The 25,299-nt window shown below is 43.9% G+C and overlaps 1 protein-coding gene across 1 annotated transcript in view; it reads left to right on the forward strand.

Moving 5' to 3' along the window:
- Positions 1 to 986: 986 nt before the first annotated feature.
- MYH9 (myosin heavy chain 9) overlaps positions 987 to 25,299 on the forward strand; it is a 67,900-nt gene continuing 43,587 nt past the window's right edge. Inside the window, exons 1-3 of the mRNA XM_032207853.1 lie at positions 987 to 1,066; positions 15,536 to 15,888; positions 21,179 to 21,335. Of these exons, the coding sequence (XP_032063744.1) occupies positions 15,556 to 15,888; positions 21,179 to 21,335 (490 nt within the window). The 5' untranslated portion in view covers positions 987 to 1,066; positions 15,536 to 15,555. The remainder of the gene's footprint in view (positions 1,067 to 15,535; positions 15,889 to 21,178; positions 21,336 to 25,299) is intronic.

A 25,299-nucleotide genomic window follows, 5' to 3' on the forward strand; every position in this document is an offset into this window, starting at 1 on the left:
ACGCTATTCCCATTCTGTCTCATTTTTTTTATGGGAGAATTTAAAACCTTGCCTTTCAACCAGTAAATACCCTTAAGTTTGTCACTTTTTGATGGAGTTACGGGACACTTGGATGGGGACTGATGTCCCCACTGAAGGCATCTGATGGGGTAGGTATCTTTGGCTGCCCCTTGTCACAGTTCCAGCTTCCTTTCATCCTCTGTCTTAATGTACCAGCGAGGACCTATACTGTACGTTCCCTTCCCAGCACCAAATTAAACTCTTAGTGCTCCTATATTTACACCTCTGCCTTTAACAATGACACCTTTGTACGCCTGATACTTGGCTCTACAAATCTGTCACTGCTCTCAGAGCTTTTGTGCCCCGAGACCCACACATCTGGCATCGTTTCCACACTGCCTCAGTGTCCCTGAGCCAGAAGGGCTTCGCTTGGATATGAGGTGCTCACTCAAGACACCTCTGCCAACACCTCCATCTCTCTTGATACAACCCCCTTTGCTCATAACTTCGTTATTAGCCGATATTGGCCGAGTTCACCTCAGATTTTCTGTCACTGCCACCTACTCCCTGCCCCCCCCCTCCCTCAGGGGCGGGCACAGGGCAGCGCCAGCGAGGCACGGCTTCCGCCGGGGCCCAACCCGGCGCCGCTGCGGGGCATTGTGGGGCCGGCCTGGCACGGCTCGGCCCTAAAGGAGGCGAAAGGAGGCGGCGAAGGGAGCAGCGGGGCCGGGCAGGGCTGGGGCTGGGCAGAGCCGAGCCGGGCTGGGCCGGGCCGTGCCGCGCCGAGCCCCCCCCTCAGGGCGGCGCCCCCGCTACCGCCTCACGGCGGCGCGCGGCCGCCATCCCCTCCCGCAACGGCTCCGCGGGCGGCTCCCATTGGCCAGAAGCGCTGTCACTCCCCGGCTGCCGGCCGGCTGATTGGCCAGCGGGCGCGGCGGGGGGCGGTGCCGCGGCGCGGGCGGGCGGCTGCGGGCGGGCGGCTGGCAGTGCCGCTGAGCCAGCGGCGGTCGCGGTGCCTGAGGGAGCAGCCGGGCAGCGCCAGCAGCGCCACAGCAGCCTGCCTCAGGTGAAGCGCGGGGGGGCTCCTTTCCCCTCTTTTTCCCTCTTTTCCCCTCTTTTTGCCTCTTTTCCCTTCTCTTCGCCTCTTTTCCTCCTTCCCCTTCCCTCCCGGTGCCCCCTTTGTCCGCCCGGGCACCCCTCGTGCCCCTCTCCTCGTCCCCGCCGCCCTCCCCCTCGCTGCGTTTTTCCCCCCCCGGCTGTGAGGTAACGGGCAGGGCGAGGGGGAAAAGCTGGGAGCTGTCAGGGCCCCAGCCCTCCTCTTCCTCTTCCTCGCTCGGGAGGGAGTGACAGGGCAAGACGAAGCTTGCAGAGACGGAGCTTCCCGGCCACAGCCTCCCGCAGGCCCTCGCCTCCTTCTCCGCCCTACAGGACCCGGCTGCGAGGTGGGGACGGCCCCACAAGGCCCCCCCCGGGCTGCCCCACGGGCTTCACCTGACAAAATTTGGGGTGAGGGGGGCTGCGGAGCGACGCCGTGCTCCGGGGATAGCCCACAAGCAAAGTGCGTTGCTTCAGCAGCTCCCCGTGCATTCAGTGCTAAGCTCACTTTCCTTTTCCCCCTTACACCCCCTGTCCTCTCGGTTTTCCTTATAATCACTATTTCTACCCCTTAACCTCGCTCTCCTGCACGTTTTCCTTCTGTATCCCTCTGCAGCAGCGCAAGCTTTTTATTTTATTTTATTTTTCTAAGCGAAAAGCTCTGCTCGAAAGCCAGTAATCTGCTAAGCAATACGTAGGAAACTTTGTGCTTCATCCTTGGAGAGAGATTGTAGCAGATGGACTTTGCTCCGCTCTGCTTTCCGTGCCCATGCCCTGCGCTATAAAGAAATATAAGGTAATTTGCATGGGGGGGGGGCCGTTCAGCCAGGGCTGGAAAGGTTAAACTGCAAGTGCTTAACTCTCGTATACATCTTCTGTCCGGAAGCCTCGATATGGTAAAGTTTTAACTCCAAAATAGCAGCGCCCTAATCAGTTATTGCTTGTGTAAAGATGCTTTTGAAATTAGTCACTAGGTAACAATGTGGCTAAGTTCACTTATCCGTGGCATTCCAGTAAAAATGGCAAACCCTGGTGCAGATATTTATTGACTCACAGATGCACTGTCTGCAACTGTAGCTCTCCTTCCTGAAGCTGGAATGAGATAAGCAAATATTTTTGTTAACTTGGAAGTTATAATGGGGAGGGGAGCGATTGATAAACGTTCCTGAAACTGCTTCGTAGCACAAAGGGGTTTTGAAGTCGTTGATCACAGCCACCAAAACGGTGTAAACGCATAAAGATTGAATTGCTCACCTGACCTTGTAAAAATAACAACGGGGTGAAATCACGCCGTGACGCCCCGTGTCAGGTGGGACTGTTTAAATTGACGTGCACCCTTTCCTTATGGCTTTATTGGTCGCGCTTATTGACAGCGTGTGCTATCTTGCTGGAGGTGGACAGGCAATGTCTGCAGTAGCTTTACCCTAGCTGCAAAACCTGGTGGTGGTCTGATCTTGCTGTGTTTCCTGGCTTGGCACCTCGAAGTGAGTATGACCAGCACCGAGTTGGTGAAGTTTGTGGTGGTTCTCGTAATGTGGTGTCATCTCTTGGACGATTGATTTGTGTTGTTAGGATCTGATTTTGGAAGTGCTCTGGAGGCTCGAGACTTCGACCCCGAAGTTTGCTTAGCCAGGTAGCTCGTGGCTGTTTCTGGATAAACAGGATGACTGAATCGGTGTGTTATGGCAGTCCCAGAAGAACGGGTGTAGAAACTGAAGGCCTTTTATTGGACTTTGTTTGCAAAGGTTATTTAGGATATTTCTACCATGGTTCCGGGTTTTCTTTTTTTTCCCCAAGTTATTCCCACAAGAAAAAAAAAGCCAGGATGGTATCTTCATCCTAAAAGAAGATGAAAGAATAATATTTCTTTTTTTTCTCCTCCCTATTATTTTCTCTAGATGGTTATTGATACATTTTACAAAAATTTGGGGCCATTGAGAGAACTGTACCTGAATTTAAGTGAATCAGTAATAAATGAGTGATACGATAATGAATACAGTTACTTGTCTGGCAAAAACGTAGGGAAGAGAGTATGAGAATCTCTCACCTAGGAGGCTGAGATGATCTGTGTTGTCCATCACGGTATTTTGCTGAGTGTTATGCAGAATGTCAGAGGGTGAAGGTGCGTTCAGCTGCGTAGCAGGTGGTGACTCAAATACTGGCTCTGGAGCTGAAAACCATGGCTAGAGGAGTCAGATGCTACAGGTGCTTAGAATTTTTCGCAGCAGTGTTTGGCACTGCAAATATTTCTAGTACAAATGCTGAGACTTAACATTTAGTACTACAACAAGCTGTCTGGAGAACCTGAACTGCTACTGCCTTGGCAGGTCTTAAAAAATACTGTACTAAATGTACGTTATAATGAATAATTCACGGGTTAGTTGCATGCGGGTACAAGGGTGAGTATCTTTATTGACATGGCTGCTACGAACTACACGAAAAAGCACTTGAGTTGCTGTGTGAGATGGAAGTAGCCTGCCAGTACCCCAAAGTTCAGGTTTTGTCCTGTTGCCCCCAGGGTGCTGAGAAGCTTTTAGAGGGCACTGTCAGAAAGGTGGTGATTTCCCAGCTGATGCTGGAGTTCTGCTTTTCCTTCGGGTGGAAGGAATTGCTTGGTACCTTAGGGTTTGGAAATGGGCTGAATCTTTGGCTTCCACCCCTAGGCCCGCTGTGTTGCCCAGATTTACATCACTGACCTATTGGTGTGGCTGTGGTGGGGGGGGAGGTTGTAAGCGGACCCACTGGAGGCACAGGAACCCTTCTGGTTAACACAACGTTTACCAAAAGGGGAAATCGAAGCTGAGGTTGTGTTATCCCCCACCCCTGTGTTCTACATCTGCTTTCTTGCTTAGTAACCTCAGGTTATTGGGTAACACACTGATGACTAAAGTGTATTTTAGAGGCCTGGAGTCGGTTCACATCTACCAAAAGGTGTCCAGGACTTTCATCCCGAGTGGATGGTTTTGTTCGTTTGATTGAAAAATGCACCCAGTGCCCTCTAACATCCATTCTGATTTCATGTATAAATATCTTTTTCGTCTTTGTTTTCTTAGTAATTGAGGCACAGCTGTTTGCATGTTAAGTAGAGAAATTGTGTGCCTGACGTTAAGTCTTTTGTGGGTTGGAACAAAACTATAATAGCGTAGGATTGCCTACAGCAGCATTGTTTTTGCTGGCAATTGCTCTAGCTTTTAGTGGTGGCTTGGTGAACTTGTACCTTAAATTTCTTTTCAGTTAAAGCGCACCATGATTCTAATTGAGTTTTCTAGCGTAAAAAGATATGGAAATGAGCGACCTGATTTAAGTAGAGTATGATGAGACAAAAAAACAAATGCAACTCCTGCCCTGGAAGCTAATGCAAATGGGTGTTGTCCAACTAAATGAAATGCATTGGTTTACAAGTTCATCTTAATTTCATGCCACTGTTTAATTATGGTTTATCCCCTTTACTTTTTTTTTTTTTTTTTTTTTTTTAGCAGCTGCGAGAACTTGTTCCGAGTACTTGAAGTAATAATCTCAAAGCTGAGATTCATCTTGCTACTGTAGCACTCGAACATCTTCTTACTGGGCTCCAACCCAGTCTCATTCAATCTAATGCGTTTAGTCCCTGTGGTAATGGCCATTCAGGCTGCTGGTGTTTGGAACAGTCTAAAGAAAGCCTAAAGAAATGGTAGTGTCCACAGTTTTCCAGTAATGAAACTGAGATTGAATCCATTGTTTGATACACCGGGAACGAGCTCTGCGAAGTCGTGTCCTTTTTAAACATGGCAAAGAGGAAACTGTAAAATTGATCTAGCATACTTGTCTACTGCAAGTGATTTCTTTTACAAGCACTACAAATGTATTGCTGTTGGATGCAGAGAGTAATAATGAAATATAACTCTCCGTACTGTGGTTTGCCTCTGTGACCTCTTTATGAAACTTATACCTCTGGAGTTTTGTACAAAGCGTTTGGATTCTTCTTGTCTTCATGGCTACAAGTTTAAATTTCTCTTAATGCGTGTGTACGAACCCTACTGAGGGTAGTAAATAAAACCACATGGATGAGTGATTTCAGCAAACTCAAGCTAATAATCAATATATGTGGAGGGAAGCTGAACTTGGAAATGTGTATCATAAAGTCTCTGTAGCTGATGAATACTTCTATTCATCAAGAGCTACCATTTTAATGAGTCTCGGCAGGAAATCCATTGTGATATATGCCTCAACGCTGAACTAGAGTTCTGATTTGAAGGAAAGCAAAGTAGATGTTCAAACTTGTTTTCTTTTTTTCTTTTTTTTAAAGAGGTTTAGAGAAATTTTACAGCTTGACTTTGATAGTCCTGTGCAGTTAGATCTTTTTTTTTTTTTTCTGTTGGGCAGCTTCCTGTTTAAAATGTAAGATTTAAAGCGTGCTCTTGTAATAGTTTACTTCCCGTTTTATTGTTTGTAGTGATCAGAGGACATTTGTCTCTGTTTTTCTTTTAAGGTCAAGACTTCGCCAGTTTACTTGAATTTAGGCTCCCCAATCAACATTGGAGGCATAGAAAATTTGCTTTAACCAAAGTCAAATGTGTCCAACACTCGACAAGGCTAATCTTACTGGCATATGTAGACTTGATCTAAATATCCAAGAAAAAAAAAAAATGGAAACACCAAATTGAACCTACAGCAAAACTTCAACCAAAAATTTAATTTCAATGGTTTCAATCTTTTTCTCCAAATGTGACTTAAAGCAACCTGCTTGTTAATTTGTAGGTAACTCTTTAGTCAGTAAGCTCTTTTTGGCAGGGACTGTTACATTCTAGGTCTACCTGCTATTTAATGCAAGAGATTTCAGGCTTGCTGTGCTCAGAATCAATACAATTGATTATTGTAAGAAAAGCATGAGTACAAACATTTTTCATATTATTTTAATTGATAGTCTGTATTAGGTCTATATATTAGCATAAGTGAAGTGTATTTGTTGAAGTATACGATGCTTAAGTTTGGGAACTTGACAAGAAGTACTGAATGTAAATCTGAAGTCGTACGAAAGAACTGGATACAGAAGTTGTTAGCTAAGCATTTGATGAGGTAGATTGACTTTTAACAGTTTTATTCTGTGGATGAAGAAAAATGCTCTGGCTAAGATGTTTGTAGTTTAAAATGTAGTACATTTTTCTTTTTTTGCGTGTTGGTGATGTGTTTTACTGTTCAATGAGTGAAAGAAATCGGAGGGCATGCGTTTTAGTAGATCCAAAATGTTGATGGTGAAGATATCCAGAAGCAGGTAATATAATTCCTAAATCACTGATTGCGGGTATCTGTCTAGAAAACAATTTTAGTTACATTTACAAGCAAAAAACAACTGAAGTAGCCCAAGACAAACAATTGTTGGTGTAAGTGGGATGTGATACATTTGCAAAATACCACTTAATATCTTACTCTTTGTAGATGTTCAGATGCCTTTGTTTCTGCTGCTGTCTGACATCAAGTAAAATGTATTCAGGCTTTACAGAATTGATTAAATACATGGATTTGTGTCTGTGGATCCAGGTATATGGTGGAATATTTACAATAATAAGTACATAGATAACTGACACTGTCACGTTTCCTGTAGGCATGTCTGACAAAGAGAATATTCGTAGTGAGGAGCATAAATAAAAAATAAAGTAGAATTAGGCTGAACTCAAAGGCACAAAAACTGTTTAAACTGTGACTTAGGGTTTGTGACAAACCAGCTCATGTGGCTTTCATCCTCTGGGTCAATCTGCAGTGTGAATGTTAATAGCAGATACTGAAGTCTTTGACCTTTTGTTTCACAGTAAAAATATTCTGAGTTATTTCAGTGGCCCTTCCCCAGCCTGAGTTTTGCTTCGATGAACTCGAGCTTGCAGTTGACTGCAGTGTGTGATGGGAAATGTAAAACGAGAACACACAAACATGCAGAGGAAGATGCATTAGTAGTTTTCCTTTAAGAGTGTGATTGCCAGTTTGTTAGACAAAGTGGTGTGTAACTTCTAAGAATTAGGAGCGTGCATTGTCCCTATAACGCTGGCTGTGCATGTGCATAATCAGTTTATCTGCATCCGCACAGTGGGAGCTGGTCTTTTTTATGTGGTAAGCACTCAGCTTTTTCTTAATGGGAAGAACTGTTTATAGAGCTCAGTCCTTTAGGTTTGGGTTCTGTAATCTGAGTTTTTGGAACTTGATGTAGATCTAACCCATGAATGTTACCCTGTGGTGTGATACCAGTTATTTTTTGGGGGGGAAGTGCAACTGCAGTAATGGTTCAGCTCCTGCTTGTGTAGATAAGGGGATGGAGTGCATGGACCTGAGCTGCTGCAGCACTGGATGGAGTGGGTTGGCCGTGGACAATGTTGCTACTGATGGTGGAAGTGCATGAAACAGTTCTGATACTCTGTGGTTGGTGTTTCCTCATCTTGTTTTTTATCCTGTTACAACAGAAAGCAGAACTGTGGTGGAAGCCTCCAAACCCTACGTGCCTCCTCGTACTGGGAATGTCAATGAATGTCAGCCTCTAGTGAGAATGAGATAATTTTTTTCCCTGTAAAAACTATTTTCCCGTAATGCCAGAAGGGAGAAAACTTTGTTCCTTATAGCCATAATTGTAACAGTTCAGATGAGGTTCCTGCTTCCACTGCCCTTGCTTTCACTTCGTGTAGAAAGATGAAAGTCCTTTCTTGCCCTTCAATACAAAGATCAGTGCTTCAGCAGATCCAAGGAGGAGAGCACAGTCGGGTGAATTCTAAAATAAGAGGCACTTAGCACTGGTCCTTTTTAAAGATTGATGCATTTGACGCTTAGGGAAGAAAGCACAGGTCAGGGACAGAGCAAGTGAACCAGAAAATGAGCAGGAGGCTGAGGCATTCAGGGCTCCTTGGGCGCTGCGCTGCCTCAGGGCTCTCTCCAGGACACTGGTTATGATGGAAAGCTGAGGAGGGAGCCACGAAGCTCTGCAAGACCTTGGCTGTAGCAGGGAAATGGTGCATTCGCAGCATTTCAAAGCTTTCCATCCACTTGATAGTTAAGGTCAGCGAGGCAGTTCTCAGCCGTGTCCAGAAAGAGTCACTGTGTTCCTGCTCCCACCTCCGAGATCACCTTCGTACACAGAAGTGGGTCCAGTTAATGACTCCCTGCCAGCGACAAGAGCTGAACGTCAAACTTTGACCCTGCAGAGGTGGAAGGCTTACCTGTGGCAGGGTTTCTCCTCCCACCTCCATAGCTGCTGTTACTGCTGGAGCAGACTTTGAAACGAGGAAGTAGGAGATGCAGTCTTCTGCTCTACACAGGCGTGGTTTTGCACAGTAAGTTGGGCTGTTAGTGTGTGGAGAAGGTTGGTTCTCCAGAAAGAAACCCTTTTTGAAACAGTTTTCATGTGTATTTGAAGTATTTCCTGCTTCTTTCTGATATGAGCTGGGAGAAAATTCCTATTGGTGATGCTGAGACCAAAGCAAGTTCTTAGTTCAAAGAAGCAAGAATACCGAGGATAACTTGATAGGATAACTGGATCTTATTAGCCATACACATGCTAGATAGTTGTTTCTAAAAGACTGGACCCAAACTGTATTTTTCTTCCCTGTCTTTTAACTAGATGTAATTATTTTATTCCTTGTTCCCTCTTGTGCTGAAAGCTGGAGTTGACAGAGATGATAGGGGTGCTAGCTGATATCAGACCCTCTATTGGCGGATCTGCCTTGTGCCCCTGAGAGCTCCTGGCAGATATCTTTCCAGCCTTAAACCAGAGTATCAGGGAAGGGATGAAAAGTGACCTGGAGATAACGAGGACTGGCTGAAGCTTTCCAGGTTCTCCCCCCTCTCTCCTGCAGCACCCCTGGGGAATTCTCCATGCCTGCTCAGAACTTTTTGCCGTCCATCCTGCCTCCCGAAAACAGGTCTGCCAGCAAAACAGCCCGAACAGCAGGGATGGGCTGCAGTCTCCCCAGCTACAGCTGTCTCCTTAAGTGGGATTACTTTGCTGAGTGGTCACGAAGAATGTGTTCTCCCCCTGGAATGTTTTCCTTGTGGGCACGCTGTCTCTGGAAGAGGAATTCTCTCCTCTGCTGAGAAGGCATTTACTGTACACACGCTAATGAGAAACAACAGTTGCAGAAAGTGTATTATGCAGGATTGTAAACTCCGAATATTTATTCAAAGTGAAATGGGGTTGGGTGGCAGCCAGCCTAGCTTTGTCATGCTAAAGACTGGACTTGAAATTAACAGAAGGCTGCCCTCCCCCTCCCTAAACCCGCGTTTGGGGTGTTCAAACAACTAAAACCGATTAACTCTCTTGGTGCCACGTACCTTGTAGTGTGGCTGTGCCTCGCTGAAGGTGCCATTAAAATACAGGGTAGCATTAACTTAGTTAGGGAGCTCTGCTTGGCCATATCTGCCCATAACCTGCAGTGATTAAGCTTCTTTAGAGTATGCAGTGCAGTTGCCCAAGACCTTTTCTGTGTTTATATAGTCCGTGGTGAAAGCTTTGCTGTCCCATTTCCAGGGTTTGGTCCCCAAGCCCAGCCTTTTCAGATTAGCATTGATTTGTGTTACATCTCCCTGCACTCCACCGGTAGCTCCCGTTTGCAATGTGGATCTAATCTCGCTCTCTCCACTTGAACGGTGGAGAGAAAAGGCAACGACTGAGCTGGCTCGTAAAGACCGGGTCTTCCTTCTGTGTGGCTTTGTGGTGGCTGCAATTTGCCGTGAAAAGTCCCGGCTTCGCAGAGCAAAACCTCCTGTGTCAGCTGTTCCGGCAGAATGTGCAAATGCTGCCTCATACATACCAGAGAGGGGTGCTTGACAGCTGATGGAAAGAACTGGATGTGCAGAAATTGAGAAATGTTTATTCTGGGCTCCCTGTTCTGATACCTGCCAGGCACCTCCAGGCCGCCTGGAAGAAAGAAACGCCTTCGATTCCCTCCTGTCTTATGTGCAGCCTGGTCAGTAGGTCACTCCTGCGTAACGCGGGTAGCACTTCTGCTTCAGAGGTTTGGATTCCTCCTTTCTGCATTCTTGGAGCCCTGCGCTCGGAGAGAAAGCGCTTGGGTGCTCTGCCTTGTGTGCAGCTTACAGGAATAAACAGGGGAGCTGGCAAGTCCGGGCAGCGCTACGGTCCGACCGAATGTGCAACTGTAATTGCCAGCAATCTGCATCGCCGTTGTGAAATTTGTCTTTCAACAAGGTATTCTGTGCGTCAGAATGTGACTCGGGAGGAAAGCAGCGAGCTACGGTGAGCCTAATAGCACCTATTATGAATCCCAACCGCGGCTGAGCTAGGAGCAGTGAGTCAGCGCGGTGCAAAAAGGGTGAGCGCAGCCGAGTGCCTCTGAGCTCGGGGGGCTATCCCAGGGAGTGCTAATTGTGCCTTTGTGACCTTGCCTGATGTGTTCTCCAGTGGGTTAGCTGAAATTTGTGGTCCCTGAGGAGTTTTGCAGAGGCATCGGGTCCCGGTGTGTCACAGTGTGACTGGAAAACAAGCAGGTACAGCCTCAGTGCCCCCTTCCCTTCCTCTCCTCCCCGCCGAGATTCGTTTCTCACCCGCAGTGATTCAGACTCAGGTTTTTGTCTAGGTGTTACCTACCAAGCTGAGTGGTTGGTGCTAGCAAACTTCACAGTTTTCTTTCCCTCCAACGTCTTGGCAAGAGGAGCTGTGAAGCGTCTGTCTCCTGTGTCCTAAGCAGGCGAGAACTGAGCAGTTTCCCAGCGAATCCAGGGGAACGAGTCGGGGTGGGATTTGTTTTTTTTTTAATTGCTGTTGGTTTGGGCTCCCAGTTGTCAGCCTGGCCCACAAAAGTCTACTCTCTGCACTTTCTAGTTGCATTTAATGCAACTGTTCCTGTGTTCAGCTGACTGGGGAAAGTGAAATAGTCGAGTTCGCAAAACTACCGCGAGTATTAGCTGTTCGCATTGCACATTAACAGGGATTCCTGGCGGATGAGTGTTCCTGACCAAACTTTGTTTGAATCACCAGCCTCTTCTCAAAGTCGGGTTATTTTAAAACGCTGTGTGCTAACAAAGAATCGAGCTTCTTCAACCCAGCAAAGTTTAGTTGTACCTGAAGTGGAAGTGACCGGTCAGGCAGCGTGGAGAAGAACGTGGGGACTTTGTTCTTGAAATGCTTCAGAACGGGAGCTGTGCAAACAAAGGGAGTTGACTTGGATTAGTCCGAATGTGTTTGCCTTGCTATTTAGTGCTCGTTCTTTTCATCACCCTCACCTGAAGAAAAGTCTGAAGCCTACAGAGAACAGCATGGCTATCTCAGCTTCCCCAGCAGTTTGGGGAACTTCAAGTCCTTTGCCTAGTGCCCTGATGCTGCTAGTAAATGTGATGCTGTAATTATTGCCATGAAAGCTTTTCTTACCAGCAATTCTGCATCCACTTCAGCCCCTACCTCGCTAGTTTGGCCTCGCGCGAGCTCATCCTATTGAGCAGTGGCTCAGTCCCAGAAACAACAATTCTGTGGCTGCTGACAGAGTAAACAAGGAGGGGGGGGGGATAATACAAATAGTTCTGGAAAATTAAATTGCAAACAGATAACGTTCAGTGCTTTTAGCAGTTGCAAAACACTCACTCAAAGGAAGGGACCTCTAACAGAGGCAGCTTTTAGGGCTTTCCAAGCTGGACAAGGTGTGCCTCTAGGTTTTTGGGGAGCAGTTGATGCGTTAAGTAGGGAGAGGAGCGTGTGAAGTGTCTCGTAATTGGAGCCTTAAAGGTATGAAATTGTGGGGAAGTCTAAAGCAAACTTCTATCCATCTGATGAATTCAAATGAGGGTTTGGGGTAATTCTGCCTAGTTCAAAGGGAATGCGTCGCATCTCAACATAAAGCCACCACTTAGTTTATTCATCTCAAAAGAATCTGCAGGGAAGTGCGTGTGCAGAGGTTTCTCACAGTTTTTTAGAGGTTGGACTAGAAAATAATGCCTTGCCCCCTCTTACTCATGACTGTATGGATCACTTCTCCTCCATCTAGCTGTATGGCTTTTTGGGGGCAACTCTGTAGCTAGATAAATGCCTCTTTGGGTGCCTGAAATGGGGAAAAGCAGCACTGTTTGGCCACCTCGTTCTTCAGACTGCTAGGGAGCACACTGGGTTAACAGGGAAGTGACTCTAGTACTTCATTTTTGGAAACAATACTAGGAAGGAGGCATTTGAACTCAAAACAAGGGGAGCCTGTCTTCCTTCTGTGTTCTTTATCTGCTACCTGTAGACTGGTATTGCATTAAAAATGATAGTGCTACTCTCACCTGACGGTTGCACAATAGCCATGTAAAGATAAATGTCCTTGCCCCACACAATTATTTACACCCAAAATGCAACCTCTAGGCAAACAAATTGCTTCCTAATTTGTTCCTGAAATGGGAACAACTTGCATTCAGAAGAGGGTTGTTGTCAGCTGCAGGTGGTTATCGGGCCGACTGTCGCTTACGGAGTCCTCAGAAGAGCCGGGTGACACGTGGCCCAAGCTGGGAGGAGAAGTTTTGGAGCCCACGAGACAGAACTTGCTGAATCTGATCCCTCCGTTGGTGCTGATCTTGTGGACGAGGCAAATGAATGGTTGGTTTGTGGGATTGCTAGTTTAGAGGCCCCGTGGGGTAGAAGTCAGCCTTGAGGCCAGCTCTAATAGCAGGTTATCTCAGCCTGATCCTCCGGCTTCTTACATCTGCTACCTGAGGATTCTTCCGTCCTGGAGCACAGAAAACCAAGCTGAGGTGGTGAGAATAAAATTTGGGTTCTGCTGCCGTGCCATAAGGTAATTCTCAAGTCTGTTTAAGGTTGGAGGCGCACACTGCCTTCTTTTAATCTCCTCGCTGTTTAGTAGCGCTGACACTAAAAGAAACTCAGTGTTTGGGGAGATTTTTGAACAGCTCTGTTAGGGCGTTTGTCTTCTTGCTTGGATAGCTGTTGTGTTTACTCCTGGGAAGAAGAAAGGGGTAGATGCTACAGACTGATCCCTTAGGGGCTGAGGAATGCTCTCTTGCTGGTTTTGAGATAATTCAGGGGTTCTCCTGTAAGGGATTGGACTGATCCCTGTAGCTACCAGCATTCATTTCTTGTCTTAGGCTCTAGAACTGGCTGGGGATACCCCTTGAAAGATTTCTTGTGGTCTTAATTTATTTCACATCCATAAAGAGCTTGATCCCAGAACAAACCTCCAACGTTTGTTGGCTGCATGGACTCGTAGCAGCCAGGGGGTGAGGGCTGCCTTTTGAGTGTAACGCAGGACACTTCAGATGGCTGGTTACTTAGGATTCCTCAGGAAATGATGAAACTGAATTGAGCTGAAGCATGCTGCCTCTGTGTCCTGCCTGATTATAGCCAAAAAAGGCAACTGGTTAGATTCTTGGGAGTTGCATAGGCAGGAAACTGTGTAATGGAGGGTAGAGCACAGCTGCTGCCTTGCCAAACCTGATACAACTCTGAACACAATTGAATTCTTATTTCTTTTTTTTCCTCCTCCTCTTTTTTTTTTTTTTTTTTTCTCTTTTAACCCTTTGGCCACAACCTGCAGAAGATGCTCTGCATTCTCAGGGACCCTTGACATCTCTCGTTGAATTTTTACCCTTCTCTCTTTCCTACTGGCTTTGTCAGGCTAGCTCTTGTAGTCTGGTCTTGGGGTTCTCTTGGCAAATCAGATTTTTCATTTCAATCGGCTCTTGATTGCCTCATCTTCTGCCTGCAGCAAGTCTTTTCATTGTGTACCAGTCCAAATCTGGATTTTTTTCAATAAAAACATGGAAGGGCAGGGAGGCGGGGTGGCTCTGGGAATCGCCACAGTGGTGATGGAGCTGGAAGTGTCAGTGACCCTCTGGGGAGAGAGGGATGAGGTAAAGTGTGGGATAGATGTGATAGCTGTTTGGCATTTCCTGTAAGGCTTAAGACAAAGATTTTAAACTCAAGTTAAAGGAAGTAATTACTTATAGAGTGATTTTTTTTTTTCTTTGTTTGCTGAAGAGCTTTTGACTGTAAATATACAGCTGTCCATGGCATCTGGCACGAAGTCGCATACCACCTACCGCGATATGTTTGCTAAAATGAATTTCCCTGCGTGCTTACAAACGACTGGTGTGGGCATTTTGTGCCCGTCTTTTTTTACAACTGATGTTTTTCTGGCTTCATCGCTTCTGAATGCTGAGACGCAACATCGCTTGTTGCTCTCACGCGTGTTTCAGGAGTTGACCTGTTTCTGTTCTGCCCTCGATATCTTTTTGCTGGAGTTATCTATGGACAGACTTCACCTGTTTGATTTGTAGGCTGGTGTGTAAATACGGGTATGTTCTGCAGAAAAGCTATCCCAGTAGCTCCAGACAGCCCTCTATGACACAAATCTATTTTAATTTCCTGTTCTTTCTTTGCTTAAGAACTCCAGCTTCTCCCCACGTTATGAAAAACATATTAAGGATGCTGGTACATTTCTGAGGAAGGATCCAAGAAGTAATGTTTATGGGACCTTGTAAAGAGGCTGTTGTTACATGGTTAATGAGCCTTGACGCAACGCAGTTCTGTCTCTTGATTGAAAGGGTTCCTGAATGGCACCAATAAAGCTGTTGTCTTATTAACTGGAAAATCCCTGGCAGTTTTGCTCTGGTTTTGATGAGGCAATAAACCTGTGGTGCCATTTTCTGAGTATGCTGCTTAAATATTCTTCACGTGGTAATGATCCTCTCTCTCCTACCCAGCCACAGCTTTGTAACTACTAAATGGAAGGATCTTCGTGGAGGATTTTTGGCTGTAAAGTTTCCTGGCCACAGTTCTGTTGTTTTGTTGTTTTTGTTTTGTTACTGACTTGGAGCTATCTTGCTACTGAACATTGACCAGGAAAGAGATACCAGCTGGTGGGCTGGGTGTTGCTACTAAGCTGGTGGTGAAAAGGATTACTGATGGTGTCTTTCAAGAGGAACGTGTGTTGAATGTGTGTCTCTTGCATTGTCTAGCCTGGAGTATGGCCCTTCTAAGAAGCTGTGATTTTTGACTCATCAGCTTATCAGAAGTTTAATCATCGTTTTCACTTGCTATGGTGACTTTTCTGCTCTGCCGAGTAGAGAACAGTGAGGGGCTAATCTTACCTGAACGTTACTGGCATAGTATCTGGTGCTTGGCACATGTCATGAGTTGTTTGTTGCTCGCCATTTAACGTGCTTGCTTTCTTCTGCCAAATAACAGCTTCCAAATGCTTAACGGTCAGTGTTTTGTTGTTTTTTTGGTTTTTTTTTTTTTTTTTTTCTTTAACTGCTTGCTAGTTTGTTTTTTTTCACATCCTCTTGGCAGGCAAAACCTTGACCTTATTGGAAGTTTGACAACTCACCAGCGCGCTTACTAACGTGAAACTCAAGGAGTGGGAGGCATGATCTGACAGCCAGGGTCTCCGAGTACTTGGCATGTGCCTGTCTGCAAGGAATTTGCAAGGCAACTTGAAGCTTTAAAAACATTTTTCTTTTTTTTTTTCTTCTCCTGTTGCAGGTCCCCGATTCTAAAACACAATGGCGCAAAGAGACGCAGATAAGTACCTTTACGTGGACAAAAACATCATTAACAACCCCCTGACTCAGGCTGACTGGGCAGCTAAGAAGCTGGTATGGGTTCCCTCTGAGAAGAATGGCTTTGAGGCAGCTAGCCTGAAGGAAGAAGTAGGAGATGAGGCCATCGTGGAGTTGGCAGAGAATGGGAAGAAAGTGAAGGTGAACAAGGATGACATCCAGAAGATGAACCCTCCCAAATTCTCCAAAGTGGAAGATATGGCAGAGCTGACCTGCCTGAACGAGGCTTCTGTGCTCCACAACTTGAAGGAGAGATACTACTCTGGGCTGATCTATGTAAGTAATCTTCTCTATGGGGGGTAAGAGTTCTTGATTACATAGGATGAGAACTTACTGTAATCAATTTGCTTTTAAAGTATGTGTGTGTTAACCTTTCATTTTCCCTCTACGCAATCCTCATGTGACTTAGCTTCTTCCCTCTACTTAAAATTTTTTCACTAAACTATGCCAATCCCTCTCTAGTTAATGTTGGAGCTTTCAAGGAATGCTGTGGTAAATCTGTCTTTAACATTTTAACGTCTTCATTTGCAGAATGTTTTGAATGCCATCTAGCTTTCTTTTACCAAGAAGTGAGAGCAGTTGGAAAGTGGTAAACAGGAAGTCTGAACCGAATCAAATAATAAAAACATGGCCCTAATATACCTAACATCTGAGTTGCTTTTTCCCACGTCTGGAGCTTCAGTGGGAAAGAATGCTAATGCCAAGCTGTTTTTTTTTTTTTTTTTTTTTTTACAAAAATTCTGGATCTCAGAGTGTGCTACTAGAGAAGGGACATATGTGCATATGTGAGCTTACAGATGGGAAATTCTTCCTTTAGTTTTTTTCCACTCAAAATGGAGAAGAGCAGAGATTTTTTTTCTTACTGCCGTGGAAATGACAAAGATACCATGCGTGGGCCCAAAGGCCATACCCTCTAAAGCATGCAAGAACTGCTTCGCTGCATACCACAAGCAATAAATAGGGAAATCTGGGGAAGAAGAACTTGGAACCTTGACTGGTTCTACAGTTCCCTTCCGATTTTCCTCTTTGTGTGGCTTCAGACATCTGTCCTGGTAACCTCTGCTTTATTAATACTCTGCAGGCATAGAATGAGTAATAAACTGGATGGTAATGCAAAGTCTGGATGCAGTGGCTGCTTAAAAGAGGAACCAGCGTTTCTTGGTTTGTTTTTGAACTACCCACTGCTTACGGAATTAAAACAGATCTGTCTGAAGTAAAATCCAGAAGGATGTAGAAATGCTGGATATTCAATATTTTAAGACATTATGAAATGTTTTTCACAGTGGATTAGAAAATAAGAAATTAGAAAATATTAAAATAAGATGTATCAAAAAAAGATTTTGATACGTAAATGTGTATATTAATTAGGTCCTAGATGAAAGGACGTCTAGGTGTTTTTGCCCCTCATTTTGTTATTCCGAAGCCCAAAGGCTGCCTCTTTCTTCATATGGAAAAGGCACCATAAATAAAAATTCTCTGCTCTCTTTCTGTATGTTTGGGTGTTTTTTTGAATGCCTACTTCTTCATCTTGATATCTGTGACACCACATAGCAAGAATTCACCCTCAGGTAGAAACCTCTGAACTGTTGCCTTCCAAGTTAAGGAACATAGACACAAACTAGAAGAAATTCTGTCTAGTGCTGTGAGCGCTGCTCTTCTAGAGTGCATGAGGACATATGGACAACTGCTGTATAAATCATCAGAGAACATTTGAAAGGTGTAAAGCTGACACAAATTTAGTTAGGGTCTAATCTTAACATTTTGAGACTTAACACGATTAGAGGCCAATGCAGTTAGTTATTGTGTGTAGCTGAATACCTCTTGACTATTGGTCAAAACCTGTTGTCAGAGGGAAGAATCTTGGTCTTGTGTTGAAATAGGATGTGCAAGATTATATGTGTAACATTTTTAGAACAGGAAACATCGCTAGGTTATGTAAGAAGTTGAAAATAAGTCAACAGCATCTTGAAGTTTATTGCACACTATGCAATAGACTTTCATATGTCTTGCAAGATATCCTCTAAAACTTCAGAAATGGTCTGTGACTCCATTAAAGTGAGTTCTTCTCGTTAGACTTTACGAAGTATTAAAAAATAACAAAACCAAACCTACACCCTCCACTCATGTAAAGTTATAATAGTAACGCTCTATTACAGAGTCTTAGACTTGCCAAAACAGTGTTTCTGTGCACTTGTGAAATGGACTGATCTTACCTGTCAGCAGTTCTCAGCAAGTCGGGGGATTAACGTGGAGGCTTAAAATACTTTCATTGGAGTGGCTGTTGGTGGATCGTTAATCCTCTTGAAAATAGTACATGCAACGTATCTCTAGCATAAAGGCCTAGGGAAAGATCATAAGCATAATTTTGTTCTGTTCTTGGCCTTTCTGCTTTCCTTGCCAGCAGGCTTGTGTGCTTTTTTTCCTCAAATTTAATTTTTCCATCTACCCATCCTACCAAAGGAAGGGGGAAATCTTGGGGCTGGTGCAGAGAAATTTTGCGCAGGGAGTGTCAAGCATTTCAAGAGCTAAGAACTTGACTTAGTGACACCAAATTGCAACTTCCCTGTGCTCACTGGTTCCGTGCTGAGATGACTTGCTGATAGGCTGACTTTCGTATTAACCTTTTGCGTTCCAGGTGCTTTTATCAGATAATTTTCAACTTCTGTGTTAACTACCACCCCTGCCTTATTGGTATTCAGTGTGAAACTCAACCTCAAGTCTTTCACTTATGTCACTGAAGTTAACAGATGCTAGAAGACCTCCTTTCTCATGCTGTCAGCTTTGTTCCATGCTGAAGTAGGTCCTCTCAGCTCTTCAGAGCTACTTTAGCTGTTAAAATAAAAGTAGTTCCCGCTTGGCCTTGCAGTGTGTCATTTGAAATAGTAGTTTTAAGTTAATGCCAGAGTTCTATTTTGAGCCAGTAATGTCTGAAACAAATACACAACTCCAAGCCAGCTGCGCTTATAATAGATTAGCCTTTCAACTGGAGTGTTGGGTTCAATTCAGGAATTTAGGCACAAAAGCCGTTACTTGTGCTTTAATAAGATGAAGATGATTCTTGTCTTCTCCGTGGTAGGACCGACAGCTTCTGCTCAACGTAATTCATTTGCTTCCTATACATTGGTGTGCTTGACCAGCAGTCTTGACACAGGACACGGTGGCCTCACTCGTTTGCCTATCCCTGCACTCATTAGTTGCCTCCCTTTATTGGACAAAAATATCCTCCTGCATCTGTCTGGATGAGATCATTGCACTGCAAGGAAACTTCCCTCAGGTGTTTCTCCTGGCAAGTGGAAGCTGGCAGGAGGTGATGGAGTTTTCCTCCAAACCTGCTTCATCAGTCTGACAAAATTAATGCCTTCCTTTTTCTAAACTGTTGCTTTATTCCAGCAGACTGCTTCAGTCCAGCTTCCAGACCCTTACACCATTTGTATTTGAAAAGTGACAATTCTCCTTTGTCAGCAAGCGTTGCCAAAAAAAATCGTACAAATACAGATGAGAAGGCTTTAACTTCCATGTGGGATATTACCGCAGCGCTTGCTACTGCTTTTCTTCTGCTTTCACATCTGGTCTCCCGTGGAGTCAAATGAAGTGTTAGAAGAGAACCTGTAGGTTTATCAGTGTCAGCTAGTCCCATCCTAAAATAAGGAAAAGGTATATTGTATGAACTGTGAATGTGGCACTCCAGAGTAGGCTGCTTTCTACCTCTTGTTCTTCATGCCCTGTCTCCCAGCAGTGTAGTCAAAGATCAGGAAAGAAAGACCCAGACTTTCAGCTGCTATTTTGTACTGTGCAAGCGCTGTCTATGATGAAGAACTGAGGCTGAGGTTAAAGGAACTAGTGTTGCCAAGGTTGTTTCTGCAAACTTCTTAAGCAGTTCCTTCCCAGCGCTATCTCAAACCTAACCCGACTAGAATGGAACTGAAGTTTAGCTTCCTGGAATTGTAGTCCTATGTGAAAGGGTTTCATCCAGCTTTAATAGCTTCCCGTTTTGGAAAGAAATGCTTTTCTCTAAGTTGTTTAAACATTCCTTAATTCTTTTTAAAAAAAAAAAAAAGTAAATTTATAAATTAAAAAAAAAAGACAGCCCCTTAAGTAGGATGAAAGTTGTATCCGATTTTTTTTTTTGTGAATCATTTTTTCATTCTGAATCAGCTGTGTGAGAAGAGTGGGCTAATTACCTGAGGTTAAACCAGCACCTAGAAATTTCAGATAAGAGACTGTGTAGTAGATGCTATTTTCACCCTTCTCATCACAATTGTCTGGTCCTTACCTTTATCTAGCTAAAGAGGCTAAATCTGATTAAGTGCTTTCTGTGCTCGTTGTGGAGAACTCTTTACCCACATCGGAGCACTCTTCATTGAGCAAACAACAGAAGAGATGGTAGCAACAGAAAGTGCCAAATGTACTCTTCTGGTAGCATTGCAAGTTGCTGTAGAAAGCTTCTTATATCCAGATGTTTCAAACAGCTGCCTCTAAAATTATCAGGGAGCTCTAAACCCCAAGAGCAAGGCTTGGAATGCTATTCTTAGAACTTCTAGGAATCTAGGAAATATTCCTACTCACAGCAGAGTCAACACTGAATTTAGCCTAGCCCAGTGATCTTGAACAGCTCCAAGGAATACACTGGTCTTCTTTTTCTCTAGAAATTATTTTGGCTTGATTCTTTACATTGGAATGGTGCTTTTATTAAGAGGGTAGGAGGGAGGAACAACTTCTCTTCAAATAAACCTATGTAAAACTCTGCCCTCTAGAAAGGAGACCCTCTTTCCCAGCTAGAGCAGTGACTGCCTACTTACTGAGTGTAAGTGAGCAGGGAGATAAATGAAAATAAGCAAGCCGTACACCTGTTCAAGGAATACCTTAAGACATCACAAAGTAGTTTGATGCCACCAGTAACATTCATCCATCGGGAAGTGTTTGGGGTTGTGTTGTCTGTTCTTTCCCCTGTTTAGTAGCTATGAAATAACATGAAAACTGTTGAGCATGGGTAAGGAGATCTTGTACATCCTGCTAACGAGTGCCATATGTGAAAGGGAATAAGCATCTCTGCATTGTGTTTACTGTAATATCTTGCTGTGTCTCTGCATCATCTGTAGCATTTCTGGACGTAAGAAAACTGATTTGTTGTCATGTGAAGTTTTATTGCATTGTAACTGATCAATTACTGGATGTATTTATTCAGCAGAAGGACAAACATTAGGCAAGACATAATAAAATGCATGTTTCTAGGAGCTGAGCACCTATCATGTATAATGAAATAGACACTTAAATAACAAAATGTTGAGACGAAGAAAAGCCACTCCTAGTGTACTGTTAATTAGCTAGGGAGTTGGCTAGTTTGATTATCAGTGTGACTAATGTGTCAGTCGATGCTTTTTTTGCATACTGGGGAAAGGTTGAGTCCCATCCAAGTCGATACAACTTCAGGTGTTGCTGAGATTCTAACATTGCTTAGAAGCACGGAAAAAAATGACCTCTTTTTTTGGAAGTAATGCACTGTTAAAAGGCATGAGCGTACACGATTTTAACTCCTGTTTTTATTTTTGGGGCATTTTCTTCCCAGACCTACTCAGGCCTGTTCTGCGTGGTAATCAATCCTTACAAGAACCTGCCCATATACTCCGAAGAAATAGTGGAGATGTACAAAGGCAAAAAGAGACATGAGATGCCCCCTCATATCTATGCCATCACAGACACAGCCTACAGGAGTATGATGCAAGGTGAGTGCTGACTGAGGTAATGGCTTTTTTTGTTGAAATAACAAATCAAGGTTGCAGTCAAAACACTGTAGGAGAACAACAGATCACTGCTGTCAAAAGGCATTGCTACTTCCTTGTTCACAGGCGCCCGACACCTACTTGGTTCTGGCTCTTATGCTCAGGTGATTAGCTTTCTCTTGTTCCAGTGGATTGAAGAACCTTGCTTCAGAACATCAGAAGGGTCTGATACTCTTTAGCAAGAGCTAAACTGGAGATCAAGGACAATGGTGTGAATGTTTGTGGTTCAGAGAAGTAGGCAAGGAGAAGTAAAGTAGTAAATTTTCCCTCTGTTAGTGATGATCTCACAGAATCATAACTGTAGATGGGCGAGTATGTATATTGGTTGATGGAGTTGTTTAATAAAATTATTAAAACCCAGTCATACAGCTTGGTTGGAAGAAACAAGCTTAGTATGCCCTGCATTTTGAAATGTGACAAGCTTTTGAAAGCTTGTCACAAGCTTTTACCGACAATGCCTTGTTTGGTTACTTTCTTGTTCTGTTAAAAGTAAAACTTTCTATCAGGCAAAATTAAATACATCCATTGTTGTCTCATAGAATAAAAGTAAGCAGATTGACCTGTCTCCCCACCACCCCGCTGTGTATACCACAGGGGAGTAAAGAGTCATATATATCCGCTTCTCATTTGTCATTTGAGAACTTAAAAATGGAGTTCTGAAGGTCCTGTGCATATCCCTCCTTCTGTGAGGTCTTTCACAGAGAAGGTGCTCGTGTTTGGGTTGCTTGGAAAGCGTTCAGATGTGGAGGTATTCTGTGCTTTTCTTCCTGTCCTTAGCTAGGTTATATGCAGAGGCGTGCTTTGTACCGTTTAAAGGACAGTTTGATTTGGCATGGTTTGTATAAATTAGGTGCTCCTTTATTTTCTGATAGATAGCAATGATGATTAAGGTGTGTGTCTCTAGGTCTTGTCCTTAGTCTCAGGTGCTGAACAAAGGCCGGATACAATAAACATAATTTAACAATTCTAATTAGTCTCAGTTCTAAAGGGTTCTGCGTTTTCCCTGCCCTCACTACCACTTGCACTTCCAAGCATAGGAAAATTATAACAACGTGATTGCCCAGAGTGGAAAGGGAGTGAGAAAAACTTCTTCCACTTGCCTGAGTTGTGGCTTTAAACAAATTTACCATGTGAGCAATGCTGAAGAAGGCTGCTGAGGTGCGGTGCCACGTGGATCAGAGCACGCAGGAGAGCTAACGTGATGGATAAATCAAGCTGTGTTGGTAAAAGCCTTGGGTGTGGAGGGGAGAACCATACTGAGACGCTGCAATTGGACTGGTGGCAGGGTACCGATGGCAATTTGTGGAAGATATGACAGCTTTTGAGAAAATACTCCTATACTCCTATACTACTTAAGTGTTTCTCCGAAAGGAATGCTCTATCCAGAGTGTGTGTGGGGATCCTTGAACCTGGATCTATGTATGCCCTCACTTCCTTCAAAGACTGAGCAGCACGATTGTCCATGAACCCCTTATCAGTGTTTTACTTCCTTTATTACTTCCTTCTCTCTTGCCTGCTCCTTGTCAGCTGAAGTACCAACATATATTTTCCTTAAACGAGGTATTGACTAAACCCTACCAAATTTATCGTTCCCTAAAAAGATCTTTTCTACATAGCATAAGAAATGAGCTCTGTGGCATTGTTGTAAGAGACCAGAGAAGTCTTTCTCCTTCCACGGTCAACTGCTGAACCATTTGGTTATGCATCTTGTCCTTTATCCCTACCAGATGTCATCAGGATGTGGCAATGGATATCTGGACAGCCACAATTCTGCAAGAAGGGACAGATGACATTTACTTATCTGATAATGGTTCAGAGCTAGTGGTTGGTCTACATGGATAATTCCTTTCCTTTTCAAAAGAGGTTTCTCCATCAGACCACCCCTTGAGCGCTGTCTAAAGCTCAGAAATCCCAGTCTCAAATTTTTTGTTGTACAATGTTGAAGACCGGCAGCCCTGCCACTGTTTTCCTAGCACTGGAAAGTTGCTATGAGCTCTTCTGGAGTGTTCACCTTTTCCAGAACAGTTCTAGGTACACGATATTCTCAACAGTCCTGACAATCTAGAGGTTTGTCTCAGCTCTTCTCTGCCTGGCTTGAGATACCTTGTTGCTGTCTAGTTGGAATGCTTGTTGGACATGAAAATCATTCCCACTTTGACCAATTAGTAAAGTTTGGTAGAATTTTGTGTGTGTGTTGGTTCATATGTATGTGTTTGATAGCAAAAATGCCTAGAGATCACTGTAGGGTTATTTGCTGCCTTATTTCAAAGGAAAACAGCAGCATTCTGGTGTATGCTACTGCAAGCAAAGGTGAGTAGGTTGTTGCAATGTCTCCGGCCCTGGCTAGCCTCTAGGGCAATGGAAAGCAACATTCCTATTCCACTTTCTCAGTTCTGCTTAGCAGTGGGGGAGGCTCGATGCAGCAGCCAGTGGTATGGCAGGAATCTGTACAGAGAATAGAAGATGAAAGGGTCCAGTGCTCCACATGAGCCGGAGGCATTTAGGATTAGGATGCCTTCCCTAGGATGCTTTCAGAGCCCCAAAGACAAGGAGTCCTTCATGGTCTGAAGGAGGATAGCAAGCTAGAGACTGTCATCTTCCAGCATGGGGTATAGTTATGTCTTAAGCTGACAGACTGGAAAAGCTTTTCACGTTAATTGATATGGACTGGTTTACAGTTTTTTTACATTTTTTTTTCCCCAGTCAATTTATGGTATTCTAATAAGCAGGCTGTTCAAAGGGAGGTCCTTCAGGAAAGGAATTGGGAAGGGAGAGGAAGATGAGAGTTTTATTCCAAATTCTGCTAATCCAGAAACTATTTAACCCTTTTCAGACATCTCTGCTGATGCACAAAGTTTGGTCCTCTTTCTGTGTTTACCACAGTTAGTCCACTTGCAAAAGTGTCATGTGGCATCCATATATCCCAAGAGGGTTAAATTGTTTTTGTTAAACTTCACCAGAAGCATTTTCTTGAAGCAATAAGATAATGGAGAATATGTTAAAAGTAATTTTTTTGATTCTTTTTTCCTTCTTTCTCCAACCAAAGACATTAAGATTCAGAAATGAGGTAAAAACATTATTTTGCTGAATGGTACTTGGAGATGCTTCTTGTGTTTCAAGAGCAGAATTCTGAAGAAAATAAAAACATTTTTGTTTTCAGAGAAAAAAATAATTGTCTTAATGTTTTTGTTCCCTGGGTAACTTGGATGCCAGAAGCCTCAGGTCTGACTGCTTTCAGAAGAATTACTTTTCTGGCACTGATGACTGAAGAAGCATAGTGCCTGTAAGTGGAGTGGTGTCTTGAGCAGACAAATCATTAATCTAAAGCAGCAGATGTACATTGAAGGGGTAAATTCTTTACCTCAATTTGCGTTCTCCAGAGGATCTATTAAGAAAAACATTTTAAAGCTATCAAATAGCACCTGTTTGTCTGTTCAGAGCACGCATAAGGAATTTTTAATGTCAAATACCGAGGCTAGAAATAAGCTAGAAGTTTCATTGGTTTCTGGAGCATGATGGCCATTTTGCTGTCAGTGCCTGAAACTTCTTTGTAATAGCTTGGATTAGTATGGTTGTTCCTGGAATGCTTTCTTCAGAGCTCTTCCCTTGTATGTGCACTCTGCCCGTTTTTTAAGCTTCTATTCAACTTGCTCAACTAACAGGTAGGAGAGAAAACAGACTGCACATTGGTAGCAAATTCACTCTATCTTACTTCTCATCCAGTTTTTCCACGTCAGTATAGAGCTCCTAATGGTTCACTGAATAAAACTCTTAAAATCATTGTGCAGTGATTAAATCCTCCTTGACTGTGATGGATTAGTCTGCAAAGGATCCTATGTGGCCAGCAACTTGCTGGTATTCACTTGGAATTTAGGCAGTCTATGGGTTTGGTGTTTAAAAGTAAAAA

The sequence above is a fragment of the Aythya fuligula genome, chromosome 1 (assembly GCF_009819795.1).
Source record: "Aythya fuligula isolate bAytFul2 chromosome 1, bAytFul2.pri, whole genome shotgun sequence".
In the NCBI taxonomy this organism is placed as follows: Eukaryota; Metazoa; Chordata; class Aves; order Anseriformes; family Anatidae; genus Aythya; species Aythya fuligula.